General features: G+C 48.1%; 3 protein-coding genes across 4 annotated transcripts; 1 reads left to right on the top strand and 2 right to left on the bottom strand.

The window, feature by feature from the left end:
- The first annotated feature begins 237 nt into the window (after positions 1 to 237).
- mims2 (mitochondrial inner membrane scaffold 2) lies at positions 238 to 9374 on the top strand. 2 transcript variants are annotated; one of them, XM_088937275.1, is made up of 4 exons: positions 256 to 797; positions 891 to 982; positions 3658 to 3818; positions 7488 to 9374. In XM_088937275.1, exons 1-4 carry the CDS (start codon positions 446 to 448, stop codon positions 7702 to 7704), a joined length of 822 nt encoding a protein of 273 aa, XP_088793401.1. In that variant the 5' UTR covers positions 256 to 445; the 3' UTR covers positions 7705 to 9374. The 2 variants fall into 2 exon arrangements, with proteins under 2 accessions (XP_088793400.1, XP_088793401.1); XM_088937274.1 differs by having other exon boundaries at positions 238 to 982.
- Positions 9375 to 10536: 1162 nt separating this feature from the next.
- Positions 10537 to 21036, bottom strand: map1lc3a (microtubule-associated protein 1 light chain 3 alpha). Its single transcript, XM_088937272.1, has 4 exons — positions 20877 to 21036; positions 16290 to 16345; positions 13640 to 13746; positions 10537 to 12481 (listed from the first exon to the last, which is right to left on the bottom strand). The coding sequence occupies exons 1-4, from the start codon at positions 20914 to 20916 to the stop codon at positions 12319 to 12321; spliced, it is 366 nt and encodes a 121-aa protein (XP_088793398.1). The 5' UTR covers positions 20917 to 21036; the 3' UTR covers positions 10537 to 12318.
- An 824-nt stretch (positions 21037 to 21860) lies between these two features.
- dynlrb1 (dynein, light chain, roadblock-type 1) lies at positions 21861 to 25391 on the bottom strand. The gene is made up of 4 exons (XM_088937273.1): positions 25288 to 25391; positions 24598 to 24673; positions 23596 to 23763; positions 21861 to 22833 (listed from the first exon to the last, which is right to left on the bottom strand). The coding sequence occupies exons 1-4, from the start codon at positions 25288 to 25290 to the stop codon at positions 22790 to 22792; spliced, it is 291 nt and encodes a 96-aa protein (XP_088793399.1). The 5' UTR covers positions 25291 to 25391; the 3' UTR covers positions 21861 to 22789.
- Between the last annotated feature and the right edge of the window lie 1530 nt (positions 25392 to 26921).

The raw sequence follows: 26921 nt of genomic DNA, 5'->3' as shown, positions 1-26921 counted from the left end.
GCCACTATCACCCTCATGAGCTTTCACTAGCTCAGAGACGAATTTTTCGAAGTCCTCTCAACGTCTCTTTTTCATGCGTTCGATTTTCCACCGGGCATCGGGTGCAGCTGGGAAAAGATACACAGATCACGGTCAACTTTCTGGAGTTTTGCGTGTTTTTTTGAAAGCCCGTATTTGCATGGAGGGGGAGGGGGGGGCGGGGGCGTGTCCTGTGCACCTATTGGTCGCGGGAGGCAGCGCACAGTAAACAGCTCGGTCACGAGCGCCCGGCGCGCGGCGGCGGCGGGGCTGGTCTCGGGGTGCTGCGAGACAGTTCGGCGCAACAAGCAGGGGAGACGCGGCGGCTCCGAGCTCTTGCTCGCTTCTTCACTCGCTCGCTGTTGAGCGCCGCGCATCGAAAACAAGAAAGGAGCGAAGGAGCCGGAGAGGCAGTCGCGGAGACGCAATGCTGCTTTGCCGGGGAGCAAGACTGCAGGTAGCGGTTCGAGACGCCGGCGCCCCGGGCCGGTGCTGGAAGTTCCCGGGAGCGGGGCAAGTCCGGAGACTCCGGAGGAGTCCCGCCTGCGCGTCGCACGACCAGCCCGGTGCAGCGTTCGCCCTGGGCGGCAGCGCGAACACCGGCCCGGCGTCGGCACCGGCACCGCCACCGCCGCACGCAGAGGGGGAAGGAGACGCCGGGGACTGGTTCCCCCACCGCCGGACCTCCGTGGATTACAGCTCGTGCAGGAGTCCGCCGGCGAGGGCGGGGGAAACAGGACTGGCCGCCGGCGCGTGGTCCTGCGGGATTCGCCCCCCCAGTGGGTATAGTCACCCGCCGTGGATGCCCCGGGGGTCCGGCGGGCAGACGCTCTTCCCGGCTGGAAGGCGTTTCTATCTGCTCTCTCCCGCAGGCAGGGCGCAGCTGAAAGCCGACTCTCCCGCAGTAGCCGCCCAGAAACTCGCGGCCGGAGCCGTGGAGACCAGCTCGGCACCGAAATGCGAGGTAATTGTGAGTTTCCCTACTGCGGGGGGGGGAAACAACTTTCAGAGAAGTTCTCCCTGGTTGTGCGCACCTGGGTTTGATGTCAACTGGCGCACGTGGGCTGGCCCTGTGCCGGGATGGATGGCTCTGGTTTCATTTCCAATAATAAAACGGTTATATAAACGAGCCGCCCTCTCACGGATTACAGACATATCGGACCCGATGGAGCTGTAGCTGTAGTCTTTCTTTTCTTTCTGCTCGGTGTGTGTGTGTGGCGTGTTCCCCAGACCCGGTGTAAACTAATCGGCAAGATGTCAATTTCGTCTCAAGCGGACTTTCCAAAAGTAGGGTACAAGTTCACAGGCATACTGTTGTCGTCTCCCGTGGCTGCGACGCAGGTGGTGTTAACAGGAACCAGGAGGCACCGCGTCGCTCACCGGCTTGTGTGTGTCTGTTACCCTCCCTGGTTCCTGGGAGGAGGTCCAGCCCCTGGGGACCACCGGGGCCCTCCTGCAAGTTCGTTGCGCAGGTTGCTTATCTCGGCTCTGAAGTGTGCTGTGCGCCGGCCCCCGCCTGTTATCTCTCCTGCTCCAGCCCCCTGACACCCAGAGACTCCCCTCCGCGGGGGCGACACCGCCCGCTCCGCTGCTCCTCGCCGCCTACGAGGAATAATGTAATAGCAGCGGCGGGGGTTGTGTGGGGGTGCGTTGGTTTTTTTTTCTTCTATATATATATATCGCTCGCTTTCGTGACCTTTAACTCTGATCTGGAAACGCGGTGCTGTTCTGAAATACGAACTTTCCCAAGAAGCGCAGAAATCTGAAACTAGAGAGAGGCTTGGGTGTCTCATGTGCCACCTGAGATAAATGAGATGAACTGGGTTTAGGAGCTCTTGTGTTGAGGGTGATGATGATGTGCTGTGTTTTGTCTGATTTAGAGAACCAAAAATAAGGCAGTAAGACAAAGAAACCGTATGATCCAGAAACAGGTTAATGCCTGTGTTTTATTCCACTGTAAGATAACGCCAGGTGACTATTCAGCTTCTGTTTTCCATTGTGTTTTCCTACTCAGCCCGGGCGGAGGCATTCATTAAAATGAGTGCCAATCTAGGGGAAATTTATGTAAATAAGGTAAAAAAACCTTATTTACATAAATTTCCCCTAGATTGGCACTCATTTTAATGAATGCCTCCGCCCGGGCTGAGTAGGTAGAATCTTTCCCTGAAGAGGAGACGGATGACACACATCCTGATCCGCGCGTTTTATCTCGGTGAACGGTTCTGTAAATCGAGCCCTGCTTCTGCTCACGCTGCCTCCCGAATCAGCCCCCCTCTCTGTCAGTCACCCCCCCTCGCGTGGGGAGACTCTCGAGTAAAGAGGATTTGTGAGTGTGCGTGCAGGTGGAGAGGACTGTTGTGTTTTCTGATTCGGCCTTCATGGGCACACTGTAAGGCAGCAGTCCTGTCCATGGCCAGAGGCAGCTCTGCTCCCCCCCCCTCCTCCGGGCCCAGCGAATTCCGAGGACTCGGGCCGAGACCTATCCCGCTCGGCAGACAGGAGTCCGTCGTTCCTCGCGATTGGCTCGGCTGGTGGTGCTCCAGCAATGGGGCTGCTGCTGGCTTTCGTCGGATTAAGAGGTCACGGTTTTTCTAAAAATAGTGCGGGACATAATGCAGAGTTATTTCCTGTGCTGTGTCAGACTGCGTCCTTTTATTTCCTTTTCTTTATTTCTTGCAATTATGCACAGCTTCTTCCTGGCTTTCTGCTCCTTCCTGTTTCCTTGAGTCGGGCTCTGCCCTGCCACCTGAGACTGGGCGCACAAGCAGCGCTGTGTCCCCAGTGGAGTCTGCGTTCTCCTGTTTACTGACACCGGCTCTTCTTCTGGGGTGGTGGCGAAACTGCAGTTTCCGTGCTCATGTGTTGTCGTGCTCAGGCTTGTCGTTGTAACAGTGAAATGGTCATTTCCATGCAAATTGTTAGTATCCATGAGCCGCCAGCCCTGAAGGAGCCCTGAGCAGGCGAGGGCTGTGCGTTGAAGTAAGAGCTGGCTGCTCGCGGTCTGTCCAGCAAGCTGCATAGCAGCCAGAGCCTGCTGGCACAATTAGATCTGGTGACTCTGCCTGCCAGTGCTGGGAGGGCTCAGTTTTCACAATGCTCTGAAGACCCAGAGAGCTTTATTTCTGTGTTTTTTTCTTTCAAGAGGAACAGAATAGCAGAAGCTATCACCTTAATTGCACAGCACAGTCCAGCAATTTAGCTTGAATTCCAGCCCTAGACCAGGCCTCTGCTGTCTGTGCTTCCAGAGATATTACAGAATGTTTGAGGGGCCATCATTCCAGGTGGAAAGTGCCTCTGGAGGTCTGTGACACTAATTGAAGAGCTCAGGACCTCAGCACGTGTGAAAAGCTTTGTGTTTGTGTTCATTCTTGAAGAAAGGAAAAGTTCCCTGCACGCTGTAGGGTGCACAGCTCGTGTTTTGAAAGAAATGAAAAGCTGGCTTTCCTGTTGAAGTCTTTGAAGTCTCGCGCAGGTGTGTGGGAGACGGGCTGCTCTTGTCTTGACTCAGTTCTCCTACGCACATGTGGCAGACTCAGAGGTGTGGGGATGTGTTTATTTTGCCTGTGCGCTCAAGCTTCAAGCGTTCGCCCCCTGTCAAAGTGGCGGCGGCGCGGATACTGACGTCTGCGCCTCTCTCAGCCCCCAGAGGGCGTCCCGAGCCCGGAGCAGTCTCAGGACGGGCGGCTCGGCAAAACCCAGCAGCTCAGGAAGGTGTTCAAGGAGTACGGCGCGGTGGGAGTGACGTTCCACGTGGGAATCTCGCTCGTGTCCCTCGGAATGTTCTACCTGGCCATCTCGAGGTGAGTCGGCCCGCGAGCCCGGGGGAAAACGAGCCGCCTGTCGCGAATCGGGTCGTGCTGGTGGAGCCGAAAAGCTGAAGTGTGCAGAAGTTTGACTTTCATCTCGGTCGCGGCAGGCTGACTCAGATTAGTGTTGCAAGCACTGACAGCTTTTTGGCTTGTGTAAAAAAAAAAAAAGAAGCTGCACCTTAAAAACACTGAACAGGAGCGCCCCGCCTTTCAGTGGGAACCGTTACTTTCACTGCGTGTGGATGTCCAACTGGGGGGGCACATATCTGGTCCGGTCTGACACGAATGACGAGAAACCGAGATGCGTGCGGATGAGGACGGTAGATGTGAGGGAGGTTCTTTCTGACGTTGCCCTCCTGACGGCGGCAGGAGTTATTCTCGAACCGCAGGTGCGCAGCTCCAGGCCTCAGGGGTCAAAATCCAGCAGGTGTTTTAGGTCTGTTTGAACCCTCAACAGCTGGAAGGAGTCTGCGGGTCTGTGTAAACTACAGTCTCCCTGAGTGGATCCTGCAGACTCTACGGCCCCAGGGCTGCAGCCGTGCTCCAGTGGTTTGAACCCGGTGTCTGGAGTGCCTCGGTTCCGTCCCGAGTGGAGCCGAGCGGCAGGGGTAGGAATGTTGTCCGGGGTCATCTGAGAGACGGGCAGGATCTCCTCCCTGAGCCAAGCGCTCCGTGTCGGAGGGGGAGAGTGCGGGTGGTTAGTCTCGTGACGGGTTGGTTATCCCACACGCAGCTGGAGCGATCAGCTCGTGTACAGCGCTGAGGATGTGACGTCTGTCCTGCTGCACCCTGAATCACCTCTTTCTTTGGCTGGACCAGCATGGAATAAAATTAACGGCATAGTGTAGTTTAATAGGCAGCATTTCTTATACTTCAGAACCTTGTTTCAGAAGCAGGGTAACGGCACTTACAGTACATCTGCGAGTGTGTGTGTTTGCATTAAGCTTCTCTACCCCTAGGTGGTGAGCAACACTGCTTTAGACAGGGTCCTTTTTTGCAATCTCTTTTATACCCATGAAACTGTAGTGACAGCTTCACACAGCATCATCTTGGGCAAAGATTCCCATTTCGCTGCACGATTCCTTGTGCAGGATGCCTGCGCGGCATGCTGGCTAACTCTCTTCCTGCAAATGGCAGAGGCTTTGATATTTCACCCTGCGAGATGACAAAGCAGGCCATAGTCATAATTTACGTCCATCTCGCTATCTGCCTCATGGATAGAAGATCCGTTTCCTAGCAACAGGAGAGAGAAGTGCGCAGTAGTGGCGTTCTGCCCACAGGAGATTGGGAGCAGTGCTTCAGTGTTATAATAAGCGTGGAAGGAATTTGATTCCTTCTGCTGATGCTGAATACATTCTTACAGAATTTATTAGCTGTAACGCCCTGTGAAAATTAGAACAAACTCCTGTTTTTAATGGTATTCAATTTCCAATGAGGTGCACTGGTCAGTAACGGCCTCACTTACTCAGCCTGTAATTACCTTCAGTGTGCGAAGCTCACATCAGGCAGGAAAGTGATGCATATTTACTGTGAATACGCTCAACAGCTAAGCAGCTGAGCAACACTGTTGTTATTTCTGAGCAACGGGCCTTAGCCAGGGCGACTTCTCTAATCTGAAAAAAAATTAATTACTGGTGTATGCATAGCACGAGTCATGCCATGAAACGTGCCAAAGTCCATAAAAGACGTCGCTGGCGCTCAAGAGAAGTGAAAGCTCAGAAAGAGAAAAGTGCCAAACGGGGGGGGGCAGGAAGAGAGAGGCGGGGCCAGCTGAAAACTCAGGATAGGCACCAAGCAGCGCAGCGCACAAACTGCACGTCTGGCTGCTGCTTAGCAGAAGTGCAGGTGTAAGCCCACAGCGCCTAGCGGGAAGATCAGCAGCTGGTCTCCAGGCTCAGGCTCTCTGGAGAGCGCGTGTTCCCGATGCTGGCTGGGCACCGGCCCAGGTGCATTTGTACCAGCCCCGCGCCTGTTGTTCGTGCTTGAGCTGCAGGGCTCGCTTGCACTGAAAAAGGAAACCCGACAGAAATAAAATCAGCTGGCCTGGAGGCTATGAATAACTCCCTTTTAAGGGAACTAGATTTTTTTTTATCCTACAACAAGGAAAGCCCTTTGCCTGCTTTCTGGGGTTATTTAAGTTCCTTAAGGGAGTCGCCCCATATTTGTGTCTTTAGCATCAAAACCGGTATTGGTTGCATTTGGGAAATGTTTGGAGCTAGATGTAGGGGAGTCTGCAAGCAGGAAGTGATACTTCATTTTACATGCTTCATCGGGCTCCTTCCCCGACTGGAGCTGCTCACGCTGGAAGAGCCAGGAGAAACCTGAGATTGAGTATGGCCCAGCGCTTAGCACAGGCTAACTCACACACAGGCACAAGTGCGAAGGAAGGAGGGGGGGGAGGATAATAATTCGGAGCAGGAAGTGTGTGAATTCCTGGAATACTGGCCAGTGAGGCAAAACAGGTTTTCTTACCTCAGAGCAAGTAGGACAAACCAGTCTGATGAACCAATGATGTAGCCCTGCTGGGCCCCATGACCTGCCTATTCCGGCAGTTTTGTTAAAGCGCAGTTTTCCAAGGGGCAAGCTGAAGGAGAACTTCAAGCCCTGCGACGCAGACAACTCGTAAACATCTAGATGCAGCTCGGGGAGACCCGCCTCTCATTCCTGTCGGAACCGTGTCCGGGCAAGAGAGAGCTTATCTCGCCCTCGGACACGCTGTGAACTTGAACTTGAACTTCATTGCCATATGTAACCGGTACTGGTACAATGGAATTCTTACTGACAGAAAATCTCTCGATTGTAAAACAAGTGTAAAAAACAAAACAAAGTGCAAACAGTGCATCAAGACAGGATACAAACAAACAGTAGACAATGTGCAAGTAAACATGTAGACAGTTTGAATGTAAACAATACAGACGTGTAAACAATGACTGGAGATGTGCAATAGATAAGAAATCATAAAGAGGTAGAGGGTGATGGTGTAGGTGTGGTCCGAGGGGGATGGCTAAACGTGTTCGCCAATCTCACTGCTTGTGGGTAGAAGCTATTGAAGAATCTAGTGGTAAGTGTCCGTATGCTGTGGTATGCTGTGGTGGTTCTGTTGCCGGAGACAGAATCCGCATTCCCAAGTAAGCCAGGTGATGGGGTGTTGAAGTAGGGGGGAGGACTTGGAGGAAACCTCTTTTCCTTATTGCTTTCTAGGGTGTCAGAGTACATGTTTATGATGCTGTACTTTCAGCTGGGCCCCTTCAGCCTCACATTGCTCTAGCTGCATTAAAGCAATTTCTGAAAGCCGCAAGATTAACAGCCTTGAGGCCGTTCCAAGCACTGCTGACACCTTCCCTGAGCTAGGTGAGGCGCCCCGACAGTATTGTAACCCAGCTGGATTTGTGCTAGCCCTTGGCTGGTTCCTTTCTCTTGTGTGCTGTTCAGAACATCCTGCACAGGCAGTCAAACACTGAACTGTGTGCGTCTTCTGTTTATCAAGTTCCTTAGTTGTGTGGCAGAATTGTCCATTAAGCCGATGGTGTCGGAGTTCTAGTGGCAGTAGAAGGGGGTGTAAGATCTGGTGACTGAGTGTAGTCTTACTGATGCTCCTATCTCATGCCCGCTATCCCAGCCTGCCCTGCTGACCGTGTGCTTCTCTCCCCCTGGCTGCAGTGGGATCGACATGGCGGCTGTCCTCTTCAAGCTGGGCTTCAGCCAGGCGGTGGTCCAGTCCAAGATGGCGGCGGGCACCAGCACCTTCGTGCTGGCCTACGCCGTGCACAAGCTCTTCGCCCCCGTGCGCATCAGCGTCACGCTGGTGTCGGTGCCCTTCATCGTGCGCTACTTCCGCAAGACCGGGCTCTTCAAGCCCCCGGCCTCCAGCCCCTGAGTGGCGCTCGGCCCCCCGGCCCCCCGCTGCCCCTCCGCATCACCACAGCACTGGAAAGTCCCGCCCAATCGCCCACCCCCCCGCACTGGGACCCCTGCAGCATTCTGGTCACCCGTGGACGTCGCCCCAGCAGGTCCTGCACCTTTGAATACTGGTCGTCGGGGTCCTGGAGTGGCCTTTTCCACTGCTGCTCTCCCTGGGGGCTCGTTCCTGTCGGGCCTCCTGGTGGTTTTCACCAGCAGCTGCTCTCACTGGGCTTTATTTTGCGGATGTTTTTAGTTAGGAGCTGGTATCGGCGAAGCCTGCGCAAATCACTGAGCGACTGGGACTCTGCTGTTGGCCTTGTCCGGCACACGGCGGACGGGGGGAGCAGGTGATGGCCTCTGTCTGCTGCACGCTCAGATGGACACGTTCCCTAGGCCTGTAGGGAGCTATTTATTCTTTCGTTGACAAAAATAAGCTAAAAAAGAAGTTTCCCCCTCTCGGATGTTTCTCGCTACTCTTAGCTTAAACCGAACTGAAAAAGAGGAGCGGTTGACAGTTCACAATCCTCCTGTAAGCACTTGAATGAGCAGCCTCTTCTAGGCACTCTTGAGGGATTCACGACTGCTTAGAAGAAGTTAAAGCCATGTGAGAGGTGTGGTACAAGCCTTGCATGAACAAGGCATCAGGTGGGGTTTGTCTCCAGCAGACATGCTCATCGGGGAGAGTTCATGCACCCCTAAACAAGCCATAAACACTTCGACACGACTGTCACACTAACTGGCCAAGCCTTAAGCTAACTGTGAGACGAGACGGTGTGCGTAAGTATTCGTCTTAAAATTTATTCCTCAATCAATTTGGTCAGGGTTTAATTTGTAGAGTGCTATTTCCTGACGCTGATCAGCTCAAAGCACTTCACAGAGTCAGAAACTGTTGATGGGCACTGGCAGGTAAAGTTACAAACACAGCTCGCATTCTAAGTGTTTCTGGAGGTGAAGCAGGCTGTTGGCCCCGGACTGTGACACAGTTACTTGCTGTAGTCCCTTGTGGTGTGAATTTTAAGGAGAGTGTTCTTAAGTGCACCGGTGGGGTCTTGTGCTTTGCAAAGTGCAAAAGGGAGAAGGTGAGGCTCTTCATGTTCATGAGATTGTCGCCTCCGGAACCATGTAATAATGTTTCAGGATAAGAGCCCTGTGTGTCCCAGGGACAGGAGCAGTCGGCCCTGCAGGGAGAAGGACATTTGAACTCCCCAGACTTACGCACACTCCCCCTCACACGAAAGAGGCCTGCAGGACTTTAATTGTGTTCAAACAGTTCTCTTGCTTACTCACAGATATTTATGGTTTTTTGAAATGAAGTGGGAATGATTATTTTTCCCTCAGTGTAATTAAGTTGCTGTTTTTGTCACAGTTTGAATTGTACAAAATCACGTGATTCTTGGTGGATTATAAAATTGTACAGTATTAATTTCTGACTGGATTCAGTTAGCATGAACTGTGGCATTTCCTCTCTAAACACTGTCTCCATTCCCTGCGACTGTTTCAACATCAGGCGTGGTGTAATATCTTGACAGTTTTTTTGTGCTGAAGTATTTAGCAATTGCAATTTCTTTTAATGCGACATAAATGCTTCATCAATTTTTAACGTTAGACCTATAGTTAAACAATAAAAAGCAATTACAAAACAAATGACCAGTAGTATTTGTTTCAGCAACTACTTTTGGAATTTTTAGTTGTACTGGACGGTGTGCCGAGGGGAACTTTGTATTGCAATGTACTGTACAGTGTGATGCTGTGACAGACGCTTGCTCAGATCGCCTCTGCAGGTGTGTGTACTAGCAGCTCGTCTCAGGTAAGCTTCAGGAGTTGTATGGGAGCAGGATTTTGCCAGCACTTGTTAAACATCTAAACATTATTTTAAGGCAGTGTGACAAATTCAACCCAGTGGATTTATTCACAAGGAAGACCATGTGGAGGACACAACCACCTGAACAATAAATCGTCGGCATGCACATTATAGACTCCATTTATAAACACTATCGTTCAAAATTCATACGCCATCAACATGCAGCATAGCTATATAATTTCTGTTGCAGGGTTATAGAAGATTAACTTGGTCTGCTTGGAGGTTTTAACAGTGGCTCTTTCAGCTTTTCCAGCTGTTCCCATCACTTGACTATGTGCACACGCTTTGAAACGTTTGCATAGAGAACGAACCTAGGTTTTGCCTTGTATGCAAAAAGCGTTAAAGCGCTCCCGTGTAAGCTAAGTTTTACATTGGTTTTTCGTCGTTCTAAACGCCACGTCTTGACGAGGAAGCCGGGATGCTGTAGTAGCACTCTACTGCTCTCTGCTGTTCCAATAGAGTAGTGCCGCCACTTGCACAACTCCGGCGTTCAGAATAGGGATTTTTCTAAAATCATTTTCTCTTTCAGGGTTCGCTGTTTTCGTATTTTATTTTTTCCCCAAAAAAAAGTTGGAAGAAAGCCAGCAAGACTGAATTTAGGCTCTGTTCTCGGACAGAACAGAAATCTCATAGGTGGGAAAGGAAGATGTTAATTCCATAATGAAAACTGGAAAGCAAAACAAAACATTTAGGCCTTAAAGTCTTTTTTTCAAGGTAGAATCTTGCTTTTATCTTGCAGTCCAGCTCTCTGCCCGAACCTCTTGGATCTGTACTATTTACCTGAAAGAGCCATCAATGAAATGTGCTTGCCTCTGTATGGAAACAGTAAAATGCCCTCGACATTTAGAAGCAATGACATTCTTCAGTACTGCAGCTAACAAAAAGGGTAACTTCTCCCTTTTTTTTTACAATATTGTATATGATAAAAATGCACAGTCAACGATCCGGACTTTATAACTTTACTTTATATATGGTTTATACACGTACAATTTCCAGACCACCCATTCCCATTGTCTGTCTTACATAGAAATACAGGAAAAATTGTATTGTTTTTTTCTGGTTTGGAACCTGACAGACGAAATGGAGCTAAAAACACTTTTTTTTAAAATGAAATGTTGAAACAGTGCGAACAAGCATTTAAGCCAAAAAAAACAACGTGCAAGTTATAGACAGCGTTGAAAACCCTCTCATTCAAAAATTCAAAACGCCAAAAACCATACACATACATAGTGTTCTAGAGGAGATCCGATTATACAGGACTCATATATAGTATATACACAATTGAACAGTACTTACTTCCTAGGTTGTCTACTTTTTAAATGTTGTTTAAAGTGCAAAAAAGCTTATTTATTCCTACACTAAAAAAATGCCGATCTCGAGATGGATGAGCTACGTCAGTTCAACACTGCGACCCCCTCCGATCCCCACCCTGCAGTAAAAAGAAAGATCATTGCACTTGAACGTGAGAGGGGCAGCAGCAAGCAGCATGTGGGGTAACACAGGACAGATGTTCACCTCAGCCAGGAAGAAGAGAGATAAGAGAGAGAGCTGTATGGAGATGTGACACAGGAGAACAACCTAAAACCTATGAGCCCAGCCCCTTTAATGCACTGCGGTGAACCACTTGACGTGAGTTTTCAAAGCACAAGTTCTATATCTGACATGTGCACAGTGTGTGGACCTACGCATGTACAGGAAGAACTAGGGGTTCATCCCACATGGGAAACATAAAAATGTTTCTGTCGTTGCGCTCTCTTCCTGTCACCACACGAACCCTTACATGCCCACATATAGGGCTGTTCGTGAAGGTAATTCTTAATATTAAGCCATTATTAGCCTGATATTACATCCACTGTCCAGCATTCAAGGTATTCGATATTCAAACCACAGAAGAAAGGTTAGCCCACAAGAAAAACAGTAAGAAGTGCTTGGCCTTCTTCTGGCAGTTCTAATGCAAACCTCAGCTGTGCTAAAGGATTTATGTCTTTGCTGTATGTTGCTGTGTTGATTTTGGGGATCTGTCTACCAGCTTTGTGGTTTCTCCCTCATTTGTTATTTTAAGCCAGTCCATCTAGATTTTCCAGTAGCTATGGGCCACCGCTTCAAGATGGGTGGCAGTGAGGGCTGCAGAGGACATGACCCAAGTCTCACCCTGCTGGAGAGAACATCCAGGACAACATGCAGAACAGTCTGCAAGAAGAAGAGCTAGCCATGACTTCGACCGGTTTGAGAAACAACCTGAGGCTCGAGATCTCTGCCTGAAATCAGTGAGATCTTCTGCCTTAAACACAAGGCCCTGGCTTTAGCCAAACCAAGTGTATACAATACAAAAGGCCTGGGAACTTTTGTTTTTCGGCAACAGCGTACAAAGCTTGCCTTTCCCAAGATGAAAAGGAGAAGGTTAAACCTCAGGGAAGGGGCACAACGCGATGTACCCGATACAGAACCATGTGACGTGACGTGGAGAAAAAGGGCAGGATGCATAGAAAACAAACCAGAAAAGATCGCAGGAGTATTTAACCACACGTGCACGAACAGACAGCTGCTGTGTGTAGGGTTTACTGGGGATCAGGGGAGAGTCCTGCGCCCGAGACTGAAGGAGAGAAAACGAGAGGAGTGAACGCTTTGTGTGGTGGAAGGCAGTCATTCTGCTGGAGTTCACTCTCCCTCCCACTCCTGGTCTGGGTCAGGCCACCCTCTTCTCTCTCTCCAGCCCCCCACCCCCGTCTAGCAGCCGAAGGTCTCCTGTGAGGCATACACCATGTAGAGGAAGCCATCCTCGTCCTTCTCCTGCTCGTAGATCTCCGAGATGGGCGTGGAGACGCTGACCATGCTGTGCTGGTTCACCAGGAGGAAGAAGGCCTGCGTGGGGTTGAGCTGGAGGCGGCGCCTGGAGGTCAGGAGAGAAGGGAGGAGGGAACAGCGAGAGAGTGGAGAAGAGATCTGACACAAACGCCACAGGAGACACAGCAGAGCCCAGGGACATGTCGCACCAGGAGTTTCCTTCTGCATACAGCTTTCCTCTGTATTTCTTTCACAGTATCTAGTTTAGATTGATTACATAAGAAAATGAAACTGAGTTTAAATGGAATGAAGCTATCATGCCTTGCAGACAGCTCGCAGACTTCCCTCACCCAAAATTCAGAAACGGCGCCTATGGCTGAACTGGCTCATGGCTCAGCTGAATGAACTGCTCGTGAATAATCCAGCACAGGGACCAGGGTGCTGAAGGACCTTGAAAAGACCACCGGCGGTGAGGCCAGAACCATGGCCAAGCTTGCAGAGCTGTCACAGCAGCGACACCACTGTGCGAAACCCCTGCCAAGCACGCGCCAGCTGGGAGACTGCCGCCAGCACCCCGGAGGATGTTAATGGAGAGAAAGACTGGCGCTGCCGAGTGCCAAGGTCTTTTTCAAAACATGCGATTCAACTGCCGCTGGGCTTCACTCTGTTTTTCTTCTGCTGTGTACCTCCTTCTTCATACTGCTGAACCATTTCAAACATGGGGACAACCTTTCTTCTCTGAAAGCAGAAACTTAAAGGTGTACTGGTCTCCAGTAAGTCATGGAACATACACTCTGTGGAAGGCAGGGAGACAGCTTCTATAAATACTGAAGAGACAGGCTTTATTTTTAGGCAGAGTGCAGTTGAGTTCACCCTCTGCCATTGCTAGTGTGTCAAGCACTCTGGACAGGGGTGCAACAACCAACACTATTAGGATTCTAGCAGACGATGCACTGACACTCTTACAGATAAGTTGCAAGAGCTTTCCCACCATGTGCACCAGATTTCTCAGCCTTCCTGACCAGAGGAAACACCGTCTGAACACAGACACAGAGTGGTCTTTTGAAAAGGGCCTCTGGTTGCTCTCCTGGGGCTTAACAGGCTGAGCCAGCACCAAGGTGCAAGGTTACAACAAACCACCTGAGGTTTAGTTTATTCCTTAGGCTACTGATCGAATAAAGGACACGGGAAGTCAGCTGGATGCAGGACCACAGGGACTGGAGTTGGGAGCCCCTGTGTGGAAGTAAGAGCTGACCGATCTTACCGGATGATCTTCACCAGCTCGCTCATATTGACGTGATCGGGCACCAGGAATTTGGTTTTGTCCAGAACTGGCAACTGCTTCTCCCCCTTGTACCTCTCGATGATCACCTACAGGGTGAAACGGAATAAGCGGGTTTAAGGAATATACAGTAATTCCTAAACACTATATAGCATGACTGGTGCTTACATTTCAATTGAACAGCCGCAAGGGAGGGTGTAGAATCGTGCTACTTCAGTGGATTAGCAATGTGTCGAAAGGAACACTCCATCGAGACTGGTAGCTCGATTAAACTCTATGGCATTGCAACAGGCACAAGCCTTGGAAAGAGCTGGTGTCATTGACGAATACTTATTAGGATCGGTAAAATGAATTATGAGGCTAGCCATGAATAACTTTATTGCCTCAGACTCAGAACCACACTGTGCAGATGTTACATCACCCTATTATGAGCAACACATTTGCTACACTTTACCATCCACAACCCCTGTGCTTCTCAGACTGCTTTAATAAATGTCTTAGCTGCCGAAAAACACAGCTCCACTTAGTCTGGCAGCTTTTTTTTTTTAAACTGCAGACAGATTGTGTGCTGAAGGAAGTGTGGTTGTGTGAGAGATCAGAGAACCAGGCCAGGCCACAGGACGGCAGCAAAGGACGTCCCAGCTGTGGACAGAGTGACCCCGGGTAACAAGGTCTGGCACATACCCCAGGGAATACAGCTGTGAGCTGTAAGTGAACACTGTGAGCACGTGTCCCGGGATCTCATTAATCACAGCCACAGCTTGCAAAACAAAAACACCTCATGGACCACGCACGGCCTGTACACGATGAAAAAATCAGCTTTTCCCTTAGCATGGTATATGAGTATCAAAGTGTTTTTTTGTTCCTGTCTAAGATGAGGTGGTATATTGCTGTAAAGACTACATTACAACACAGGGGAAGATGCCGTTACAGCTTTGGGTGACTGAGAAGTGTCTCTTAGATTTTAGATGAAGTTTGTGACACTGGGAAGAGTACTGATCGATTAAACTGCTCAGTCAATTCCTGATTTCCACCAGTTTCTAACCCCCCTGTTTGTAACAATGCCTTTTGTGATTTTTTTCCCCTTTGAAATAAAAAATCAATGCTTGAGCTTTGACAGTACATGCATCATTTACTAGAAGCTTTTAGAAAAAATGTTTTTTTTAAAATATATATATATACAAATCTTCTAAATAGAATAATGTCCAAGCAAGGGAGCGAACTCTGAGAAGAAAAGCTTATGGCCCCAGTCCTCTAAAACGATCCAGCTGTATTAGAGCAGCTAGATTTTAGAAGAGCCCATGTTAAAAACCAGTGAGGTGTTTGAGGGGATCTGAGTGTGGTTTGAGTGTTGAGTTAGTCTGAGCTGCTCTACGGAGGCAGGGTGAGAAAGCTGGGAGAGTCTGGGAAGACAGTGGCGCCACCCTGCCCCAGGATGACCAGAAGATGTGGGAGGAGCGTGGAGCTGGTTTCCGTCTGTTTATCACTGTGTTTTACAGAAATCGGACACCCAGACTCTTTGGAGCTGGGAGGAGCCCAGGGGACAGGCTGTTCAATGCTAAGCACATCTCTTACAGAACCATTTCAGCAGTAATGCATTAGGCTCAAAACTGTGGCAGCCCTGCTGTGGTCTTCACAACCACCAGAGCTTTTGTAGACCCACATTAGGGATGTAAGAGAATGGCAGTCTGGAACTCTTTAATCAGATTGCATGTACTATGTTATAGCTGCAGCAATTTAATGCTGTGAACCAGGATAATAGCACAGTAAATGCTGCAAAGTGCACAGTAAGGTACAGTGAAGCCACAGTAGGATTTAAACCAGGATTTAAAGCCCAAGCTGTGTCACGTAGATGAAGTCCAGCTCCAGGGAGGATTAATGTCATAATTAAAAGGCCCACCATTCTCTGCACAGAGCAGCAAACTGGAGTCCCCTGCTGAGATCGCACTCCTATGCCAGGAAGCACACCTAATGGGTTTGTAACCAACTTCCTTTCCCCCTCATTCGCTTCATGCTTTTGCTAAAACCAGTATTAGTGTTTACTGGAGACTTACATTAATCTTAGTAGCACTTAAAGTGCTGGATGATGGCTGTATTAAAGTACTGTATCACAGGGAGACAGACACCCTGAACATAAATACGCACACACTGCCGTGTGTTCCCGTGATCTGTTTATTATTAAAACAATCATTCATCACTAAAGGACTGAGATTTTAGAACACAACTTTATGAAACACTTCAGCATGTGAAGCAAACTGGAGTTTTGTGTACTTTAAACATGGGGGCATCATATGCTTCATTTAGATCTTAAACGTTTGTGCTGGCTAGAAAATATAATTTTAAATTAATCTATACCTCTTCTAAGCCACTCATCACTCCTGAGGACTATGCTACTGCAGGCAAATCTGCACACGGTAAATATCGGCTGCATATCATTTAGTACTTTTTCACACAAGTCTTTTAAATAGAATAATGTCCAAACAAGGGAGCAAACTCTGAAAAGAAAAGCTTACGGCCTCGGGTCTCTAAAACACTCACGACTATCCAGCTGTATAAGAGAAAGGATTTCTGATTCAACGGTGTCTTAGTGCAGGAGTCAGTAATCTCCAAGGATCGGGAAGCAGTGCCTTACCGGGATTTTGTTGGGATGCTGTTCTCGGATCTGCTGTACCTCTTTGCAGCGGTCGGCTGGAATACAACAGGAGATAGAAGGAATATCTCTGGAGGCCTCACATACATGACACATACAGTACTAATAAACATGGCAAGCAGTCCACATTGATAACTGAGTCTCAGGGAGGGTGATCAACTCGTACTATATCTAATACATAATCTGTTTCAATATATATAATCAGGTGGTTTAAAAATATATTAAACAAAAAGGAGATATTATTTTAAGTTCTCTTTTTCCCTTCAAAGGCCTATATCTTAAAATGTTTAGAACAGGTGAAGCAGGATATAATTTAGAACAGCAGGCTAATGCGAAGCTGTTTCTCCTGTCCTAGTAACTCCCATTCTGCAGCAATTTTGGCTTTCTTCCTGGGTGATCTGCTGTGATTGAAGCCCCACTACCTATAGTGTTAATCATGAAGCATCTTAACCCAGGAGGTCCCAAATTCCTGGTGGGTCTGCTGTCTTTTGATTGTTCCAGACTGAGTGCTTAATTAAACAACTGACACAATTCTTTTCACTTAGACATATATACAATTCTTCTGCAAGTCTTTTACAGTTGATAGTGTTCAACATTCACTTTCATTATGCATTTACCACTGAAAGCCTGGTCAGACGTATTACATACACAGTATTACACAATTCAATAATTAGATTACCTATGTAAACAGAGCTCAAGTGGAAGACAGACCTGAAAACACCAGGCTCTCCAGGAACTGAGTCTGAGATTCCTGATCTAGACCAACACACCTCTGTTGGTTAATGCCAGACATCACACAGGCTGTAAGCCAGTGGAATAAATCCTGTAAATGTTCATGCACGAGCACAGGAATGAGCTTGTTGTGCAAGCAGGCGGGTAGAATTTCAGACACACACAGTGACGTTCTCCTCTGATGGCATGATTGAGTGCACCAGTCCGGAGTCACGTGCACTGTGTCTTAAGACTCACTTGCCTCTCACTGAGTCTACTACTATACCTAGCGGCTTCGTCATGGAGCAGGGGGGTCCCACTCCTCATGAATCAAAAACAAGAGCAAGCCTCGTGCCCTGCATTAACTCTCTAGTGCCCTCCGCCCTCCACTGCCCGCTCCAGAGGCTGTAACCGGTGTGACTCTCTGGGTAACCCTTGACCGGTGCAAGCAGACGTTCCCCAGCTCTGGGACACAACACTGCGCAGTCACAAGTGAAGCCCAAGCGTGTTTCAAAATGATATTCAGCTGGCACTGCCCGCTTGTCAGGGGGAAAGGAAAACAGGAGAAGCTAGTCAGAGGCAGAGCCGGAAAGCGTAAACAGGCATCGCACACAGCAGGGTTATATTCGAGCAGCAATTCTCAGGTCACACAACAGCTGCCCGAGGGCTCTGCAGCTCTCTTCCCCGTTTTTGTCCTTTGTCCCCTCCCCCTCACAGCCTGGCCAATCACAGGTGTATCTGTGCCCTCTGGTTACCAAGACCGTCACGACTGACTGTCATGGCCATACAAAGGGAATGTGACCTCCTCCCATCTGGGCACCTAGATTCAACAGCAAGTCATCTTTTATACTGACATTTATTAACCTGCTATGGTTAACTGAGATATATATATATAAATCATAACTGACAGTATATTTTACTTTATTTATATTTTCTTTCTCATCGTACATTTATGTCTCTTATTTGTTCATGTGTTCATGTTGTGTTTCATGTGTTATGTCTTTACATTCCCACAAAGAACATTTCCCACCTGGGACAATAAAATCAAGTAACACAGCCAGCTGACCTGTGTTAGCTACTGAAACGAGTTCAGCCAGGCAGTCTCTGCCTGTACCACAGATCGTCCTGATCAGAGTACACAGCTGTACACAGACGTGGCTGACTTTTGACCGCGAACACTGACAGCACAAAAATAAACAGTGGGCGAATGAGAAAAATCAATTTTCCGCTACATAAACAGCACCAGGACTGGTCTAGGCCAGAGGTTCCCACTCCGAGATAAAGGAGCTGAGCTCTCTATTTAATTAGTCCTTAACGAGGAACCAACAACTTGCTTGCTTCGAACCTTTGAAAGCTTTTCTTCTACTCAGTAGGTGGAGAACAAATAACTTAAGAAAAAGTTGAAAGGCAACCTCTAACTAAATATAATTAAAGAGCTCCAATGAAACCTATTATTAGGTTATAACAGGCAGTCATCCTTAAAGATCAGCGGGGGGTCGGAGCAGAGAGTGCAGTCATGCTGACTGAACTGCAGTTTTCCACCAGGAACAGGATAACCGGCAAAACTCCCCATTCTTTATTACAACACCCCAAGCAGTGACCCCCCATCATCTGTGGATCACATTATACTACAGTCTGACCGCGGGACCTGTGCATAATGACAGCAAAGAGGAGCTACAGCACAAAGCCCCTTGAGAGGGCAAACAGGGGTAACTAGGGGTCGACCCCCGAAATCAATTTTTCCAAGTTGGGATGTCTGCTAGGGTCACACCCACCAGGGGCGCAAATTACATCCTGGTCCTGGAGTTCTGTCCCAGTCGAGCTCACGGTCCCAGAACTGAGCCCTTCACTGATGGTATCAACAGGGTTCACTTGAATCTCTGGATTGTTCTTTGGCTCTTAAACATCATGCTGGAGGGTGGTTTCTGCCTACTGCATTTCATTAATGGAATAAGACACCACCCTTCCGAGTGGAGAAAAAACACCAAACATTCCAGCCAAGAAACGTGTTGCTTCAACCAGGAACAGCTGTGCTACAGAGCAGCAGGTGTGTGGTCTTCCCGTGCCACGATCGGCAAGCCCTTCCTTATTCACACCCACCTGAGGCGGAGCCTGAACGAGTCTATTTAAAGCAAGAAGGGAGGGGCTTTCCTCTCCTTTACCAATTAGTTCCGTGTTGTTCCGATACCGGCTGTCAGCTACAAGTCCCTAATCGACAAGACGTCTTAAGGTAGAGCTTCTAAATGAAAACCTGTAAATGTAACCAAAGTTGTGTGCTAAATGAAATAGAATGCTTAATTATCCCTCGGCATTGTTGAATTATACCGTCATAAGAAAAAAATAATATTGACCCGTTTTTCTATTTGTAGGACTTCCTAAGCCTATTGCTTTTATTTTGCCGTTACCCATACTGCAAATTTGCTGTCAAGCCCTACATCCTCTTAATATGCACGGTTTCTTTGCAAGAAATCCGTAATGAGGATCACCCGTTAACACAATTGACCTGGGGTCAGCTGGCATTCGGAATCCAGCATGCACTGTCCCAACAGGTTTTTACTGTAGTAAAAGACCAAGCTTCGCGGAGGTGAAGGGGTGTGGTCCTGCCTGAAGACGGAGCCCGCCCACCCCGGAGCTCCGCCCCCACCGCGCCGGAAACACGCGGGGCCGTCGGGTCGCCTTGAGACCTTCCTGTTGGGAGATTTCTGCAGACGAGCAGCTTTTCCGTCTGGAAGCACATTGACGATCTCTCCAAGACGAGTAACATCCCCATTAACCTGCGTGGCTGCGCGGTACGGCGCTGTCTTTGGAGGCGTGCATTTTCACACAAGCCTGCTTTGATTCATTTTTAAGTGAAAAGGCGGGGGATATTTGCGGTAAGGCGTGACACAGGTTGTCAAACTGTTCAAGACACCTGTTGAATACTCTAAGATGCGACATAACCGGGATTACAGGTCAATATCCGCTTATTAGAAAATCCTGATTTATGAAATCAAGTCCGTAAAACTGAATCGCTTTTAACGTCCTAACAAGAATGATGAAAACGTTCTTTGGGTTAATCTGATGTATAGTATGTCATGTACGTAATACATTCTGATATAGAGAATGATTCCATTTTATGCAATTTGCTGTTCTTTTGCCACCATGCATCCGATATGCATCTCATACGCGGACCCATATTAAACAGTGAATTACATGTAACTTCACTGTACCTCACCATCTCCCCCCGTGGGGTGCAAACCGGGTGCCCGCGTCGCCAAGCACACTGTGACTTCGGACCATTCTGTGGCAGCGCTGCCCTGCGGGGCTGGCGATACTACATCATCACAGAATTCTTTCGTGAAGAACCTGACATCAAAACCTGGTGCTGTTGGCTGCGTTATCTGAAGTGGTCTCGCATAGAGCGAGGTCCTGCAGTGCACCCAGAAAGCTGGTGTAATAACGGGACTCAAAGTCTCCGTCCTTCAACACCAGAGCCCATAAAGCCTGGGAGGTTTGGTACGGATGCCAACTTTTTCGGTCCTGCCGGTATTCAACGAACACCCTTACGTCTGATTTAAGAGCGGCGATGTTAACGCACGGCCTTCTGGATGGCTCCGCGTTTTAATAAACTACACGGACGTGAGAAAAACACCTTTCAACCCGCTAACGCCCGTTTCACGTACACGGCAGAAAAACAACCCACCCAGGTCGGACACAACAGAAGTGCCCGACAGGCCGTCTTAAGACGAGGTTTCTAGATTGTTTGTCTTTTTTTTTTTGTTTGGTAAACAAAAGACTGAGCGACACGACAATCTGGTAATCAATAATAGTGGGGGGAATACATTGTCCTAATTTGCAAAGAAACTGTTTATGACTTACCAAACGTCCTCCTTTGTTTGAAAGGTCTGTCGGAAGGCATTATTGTGAGGGATCAGTCCGGTTTAACGCCCGTCTTAAGCACAGATGACTGGACAACCTGGGGCTCGGATCTCTGTCTGCCCAGCTCGCTTTTGTGACAATGTAGCTAGCCGAGCAGTATGACGTCAGCCGGAGACTTTTAAAGGGGAAGGAGCCGTGTTGTGGAGGGTGGAGGAGTGTTTAGCCGACAGAATCGGCTCGATGTGTTTCATGAATCCATTTCATCCATTTTAGACGCTCTCGTATAACATAATCATTTAATGGGGTTGGAGACACAAATTTAAAAGGCAACAATAAGACCCGCAATGGTGCTCCTTACTGATAACATTGCCCATGTTTGGCTTTTCCCCCCCCAATGTATTGAAATGTGACACGTTTAAACTTGACGTTTAGAGACGGGGTAGGTGGGAGTGTTGGACAAACTGATTCATCCAGGGTATGGGCTTTGACCACGTGGCCTCTTTCAATAAACACCTCGATAAAATCCCGGGATCAATTAACTACTAACTAGCAAAGAAGCTGTATGAGCTGAATGCCCTCCTGGTAAATGACCTTTTAGATATTAAAAACAAAAATTAGAGGTCGTTACTTTTATGCGTTAATGAGGCTTTTATTTGTTTTTAGTAGTTTTGTGTTGCAATTAAAATGAACACTTCTACTGGACATGTAGGCAAAGGAAAGCTGGTGGGGGGGGGAATACTGTAGGATTCCTCACTGGGTGTTTCTGATACAATCCTGGCTGTGAAAACTGAATCATTATTTCTGCTTGATATGCATTAAGTGTTGTATGTAATGCAGAGGGCAGTGCTGATCAGTCTAATTCAGTGCAGAGAGTGCATGTACATACCAGGCCATTACAGGGCAGGCAGAAAAACACTCACACTAGCAGCAGGTTTCTGGGCTGTGGGAGGAAACCCAAGCAAACATACAGACTCTTTGCACATATTGCCACCATGAGAAGTTTATTAGATGCTTTTAAATTGACACATGACTTTCTTAAATATATATTATGGAACAAGTTCTGTAAAGGAAAAGGGTGCTTCATGGTCCAAGACAGTAGGGGCAAGAGCCAAGATGAGTCTTTTCTGCACTCGTCCAGTGGGTGGCTGTCTTTAGTCAGCTGAAGAAATCAAGAGATTTTAAACGGCCTTACATCGGAGGAAAAGCACTGTGCACGTAGTGGAATCTACTCTTCCCAAAAGCCACGGTAAAAACCGTGTTGAGCTGCAGATGCCTTTTGAGTTCACAGGTGCAGGAAATGAATGGAAACAAATACAACTCAAATTCAAACACCCTCTGCAAGCCAGCTCCCTTTGTGGAAAACCACAGCTTTCCAACCCCTCAAGTTTTATTAAACTAAAAGATTGTTTAAATGTAAATAAGAACAAGTTCTACATCCTTGCATAACGTCTCTGAAAATATAGTGACCAGTTTTTGAGCAGGACAGTGCAGGATGCTTAATCATTAATGCTCCAGGCCTTCATGGAAGCAGTCTGGAATTAAACACAGGATCGCACTGGACCCGGTCAGTCTTCACCCCTGCACTTCAGTGATTTTGTTTCCAACTCTTTAAAGCAGCAGCAGTTCCTAGCCTGTGCTTTCTGCTGCATGTGCATGGAGAATACATTCTCTTTCATTGTATAGTTATGATGTATAGCTTGGGAACCAGAGGGATGGAGCTGCAGTAAAGGTTTACTTCTTATTGCACTAAATTACACTTTTTGCACAAAATGAATACTTGTGATGAAACTAATTCATGCTTTTTTCTCCAAGATAAACCTAGAACAATTTATCCGACACTGGCACGGTTTTCGACATGAACCATTTGGCCTTCTAAATAAAAAAAAATAACTTAATAAAAGGAATAGGTCTTCTTATTCTGTAGGATTCTGGACGACAATGAGGAAGTATTCTTTATCTGTCAAAAGGAAAAAACAAAGATTATCATTTTACTGAACATTGCAAAACAAGCTTAAAATATTATTGCCTTAAAGCACTCCCAATGTCCCCCTGCATGACATAAGTGGGATTTTGTTTTAAACTATTTTTAATGTCCAGTCTGTTTCTGCTCATTTTGCTGCTTTTCTGTTTGCACAGAGAGTGAGCACCTGCCTACCTGTCAGAGCTGAACCCTCCGTGAGAATCGCCTGGGAGGTCGCAGGGCTCTCCTGCCTGAATAAGGCCCTCTCTATCCTGGCCACGCTCTGCCTGCGTGCAGCTGGCCCTCGTCCAGCTCGGACAAGGGGCTCGATCTGCACTCTGGGTGAGAGAGCCCTTAGGCTGAGCCACGCTAATACCCGTCTGCTGCTCCTGCTCGCACCCCCACAGTGGTCAGTGAGCAGGACATTGGGCGAGGGATTTTACACATCAGCATGCGTGGAGCATAGAAACACAAAAAACAGCTACTAACATAATGCAGTGAAGCTTTTTTTTTCCCTGTTATTCCGTTCCTGTATCGTGAACCAACAGTCCACTAAACCCCAGACAATTACAGGGTGCTTATGGGGGGGCAATAAGCCCAGCTCCCTAGTTTTATAAATCTCAACGAAGACATGCACTGTATATAACTCCACATACTGCTGCAAACGTCACTCGGCTCTTAAAATCAATCTAGCAATACAGATGCAAACAGCGATTGGACTAATAAATGTTTGTTTTTAAATGCTTTTGATCTGGTTACCTGGGGCGACCATGATTTCGTTTTTCTTGGAGCGGAGCCGGAGGAAGGTGAGGTCATTCTGGGGGTCGATGTCCCGCACGGTGCTCCGCGCTTTCATCACCAGCTGGTGGATGAGCCCCGAGTACTGCACGGTGGTGGAGTTGTCCAGCGTGGACTTGATGGGGATCCCTACCAGCAGGGGCAAGAGGGAGTGAGGTGGGTGACGCACGGCGCACGAATTTCAAGTCCACCCATCTTCTAAGCTCTTTATCCAGTTCAGGGCTGCAGGGGAGCTGGAGCCTATCGCAGCAAGCAAGGGGTGCAAGGCAGGGTACACCCTGGGTGGGACGCCAGTCCATCACAGGGCGCCCAAACTCGCACCAGGGCCAGTTTTTCCAGAAGCCAATTAACCTGCCAGGATGTTTCTGTACTGTGGGAGTATACTGGGGGGAAAACCCCTGTGAACACGGAGGATATCAAACTTGGTCAGAAACCCACTGGACACGTTTTGTGGCCCGCGTTTAAGAATAGTAAAAACCTTCCTTGAAGCCCTAGCGTTCTCGGGCTCTGCCTCAGCCTGCAGGGACGCTGGTGCGAGAGACGTGATGCTGAACGGCTCTCCAGGGGGGCCTGTCTGCCAGCCTCCACACTCTCCTGGGCTCACGGCCCTAAAAACAACTGGCGATGCCCACTTGAGCAAGTAAAGAAAACAGACCATTTTCTAAGTGCTTTTCGAAGTGTGGGAGCTGAAGCCTATCCCAGCAGTGGCCACGAGGCAGGGTACACCCTGGACAGGACTCCAGTCCACCGTAGGGCAGACACACTCACGCCAGGGCCAGTTTTCCCAGAAGCCAGTGAACATACAAGTATGTGGACTCGCCCAGAGGAAACCCACGCAAACATGGGGATAACATACAAACTCCACACAGACAGCACCCCAGGTCTGGAACTAAGCCCAGGAATCCACCACCATGAGGCAGCAATGCTGACCACTGTGCCACCTGTGCAGGTGGGCAAACGTACCTTCTGCATTAACGATGATGATGCCCTGGACACCCTTCTGACTTTGAATCCTCTTCAAGGTTTCCTCCACTTCAGCCTGCAAGACACGGCCGTCATCAGTAACGACCGTCACATCAAACACTGCGAGCAGCAGCTTATCTAGTCTGAGGCAGGGTTGCCAACACAGGAGAAACAGACGCTGTAAGCTTGCAGTGCATCTTCAAAGCAGGCCAGGGGTCTTACACTGACCTGCCCACCTACTGAAACACAGGAATAGTTTTACACGGTCACAAAAGCTCCCGAGAAGAAAAGGGTCTAGATCTGCAATGCTTCAGCCTAACCGTACAATTCAACAAAGGCAAGTGATTTGAACGAGCTATACTGTGCGAGGTAGTGCTGTCACACCTCACACCACGGCTCCGCTACGCTGTCCAAGCAAAAGTACAGTACTCCTACTCATTTAAGACGGAATTTCTATAATTTGACATTCATATAATCCTTTCAGTGAACTGAAACAGTTAAACGCAGCTTATACGTGCCCAGTCAACGCAGAAAATAGTAAAGTTACCAGGTACAAAAAGACCAACGCCCCACTGTGCCATGAAACCACAAATACATAAACATTCGCTGTTCGCTGATCAGGCAATGCACTCAGCTCTAAATATTGGCAGATAACATGCTGATAGAACGATTTAACTTGTATATAATCACCATTTTGGAACTGGACTGCTGTTGTTATTCCAATCCGCGATGCGGCTTCCTAGCAGCAGCGAAACACACAACACAGGCAACCGGACATGCGCAACCCGGAACTGACGTCATAACGGGTGGGCTGACTTGATGCTACATATCGCGATATTTTCGCTTCATGCCCAAGTTGGATAAAAGGGGAAGTCAGCTGGCCTGTTCCTCCTGCCAACCCCGAACTATCCACAAGGGGGAGACATAGTGTTGCGGATAATATTTCACGGTAGACTGTACGCAAAGGACCGATTCGCGTAAAACAGACACTTTATTATGTCTATATTAACATAGACTACTCGCATCGTATTTAAACCGAAGTTTTTACTTAGTTATGCCATGGAGATATGGTCTCACAACAGGATGTACAGATTCACTATTAGCACCCAAGCAGAAAGTAATCAAAAACAGTGTTTGGCTTTAGCGTAGATGCAAGAGAGGAATTCATAGAAAAAAATAATTTGTGGTTTCTGGTTGTCAACAGATTGGCAGCAACACCAAGCTTTCTGCATTCTAGATACCATCAAACTAGTTTACTACTACGTTGAGGTGATGCTCTTTTTTCCAAGAGAAGATATCAATACAAAATAATATTATCCCCACAGGTTTATTAGACTACCCTACACCTTCACTATGCGCTCAGATATTGGGAAAGCCTGTGTTTCTTAACGGTAGCTCCGGTGCTCTGGTTGGTTGCAAAAAGAAGATTTTGTTGGACCTGAAGAGCTACATTATTTTTCAGTAATGGCTGTTCTCTGCAGAGCAGGCCATCTGGCAGAGAGGTACGCTCCACTGGCAGACAGACGGGAAATGGGGAGATTAAATTAATTTTGTGTCTCTGCTCCCGAGAGGGAACAGAGCTACCAGGACTGACCCTGCGCCTCAAGGGAGAGCCCATGGCCTGGTGTCATCGCAAACGCCAGAGTTCAACCATAACAAACTGGCCATGCAGAGACACTCTTGCAAGGAGACGTTCTTTTAGGGTGAGGCCTGTATGGAGAAACAAAGTGACCTTTTGAGCAGCCATTGAAATACTGAAATCGCCGAGCAGTTAAACTCCTTGGTCTTACCGTTCATGCATCTGTGTGAAGTTTTTATTACATTACATTATTGTCAGCTGAAGCAGAGAAGTAGAGAAAATATGTTTCACGTTTTCAGAAATATAATTTACCAAACATGAAAGCGTTTTTAAACAGACTCAAATGACACAGCGGTTTGTTTGACAGTGATTTCTTTAGAATAAAGTTCTAGTGCTGAGAACATGTATGAAAAGTACATTCTGTCCAAACTAAACTGAGTAAGCCGGTGTATTTTCTTTCAATACAGGTTAGGACTGAGGTGAATACTTTGGGACCGAGCATTCTTGACATTGCTGAAGCACAGGGCTTTAATTACAACCGCAGCCCATTAAGAAACTCACAGAGACGTGACAATGGGGCAAAGAGAGGTTTACTAAAAGCCATGTGCTCTGTCAATGAGCAAGCAGCCCTTGAGTTGTACCCACAGTGCTAATGGGGGTCAGCCCATTGTTAGGGCAGGCAGGGTACAGTCTTGTGAACAGACTGTACCACTGAGACACCAGGGGGGTTCGGAACTGAGCCACT

This window comes from Atractosteus spatula, chromosome 19 (assembly GCF_055471065.1).
Source record: "Atractosteus spatula isolate fAtrSpa1 chromosome 19, fAtrSpa1.hap1, whole genome shotgun sequence".
Classification (NCBI taxonomy): Eukaryota; Metazoa; Chordata; class Actinopteri; order Semionotiformes; family Lepisosteidae; genus Atractosteus; species Atractosteus spatula.
Note: the sequence above shows the minus strand (reverse complement) of the source record. Positions and strands in the feature narration are given on the sequence as shown.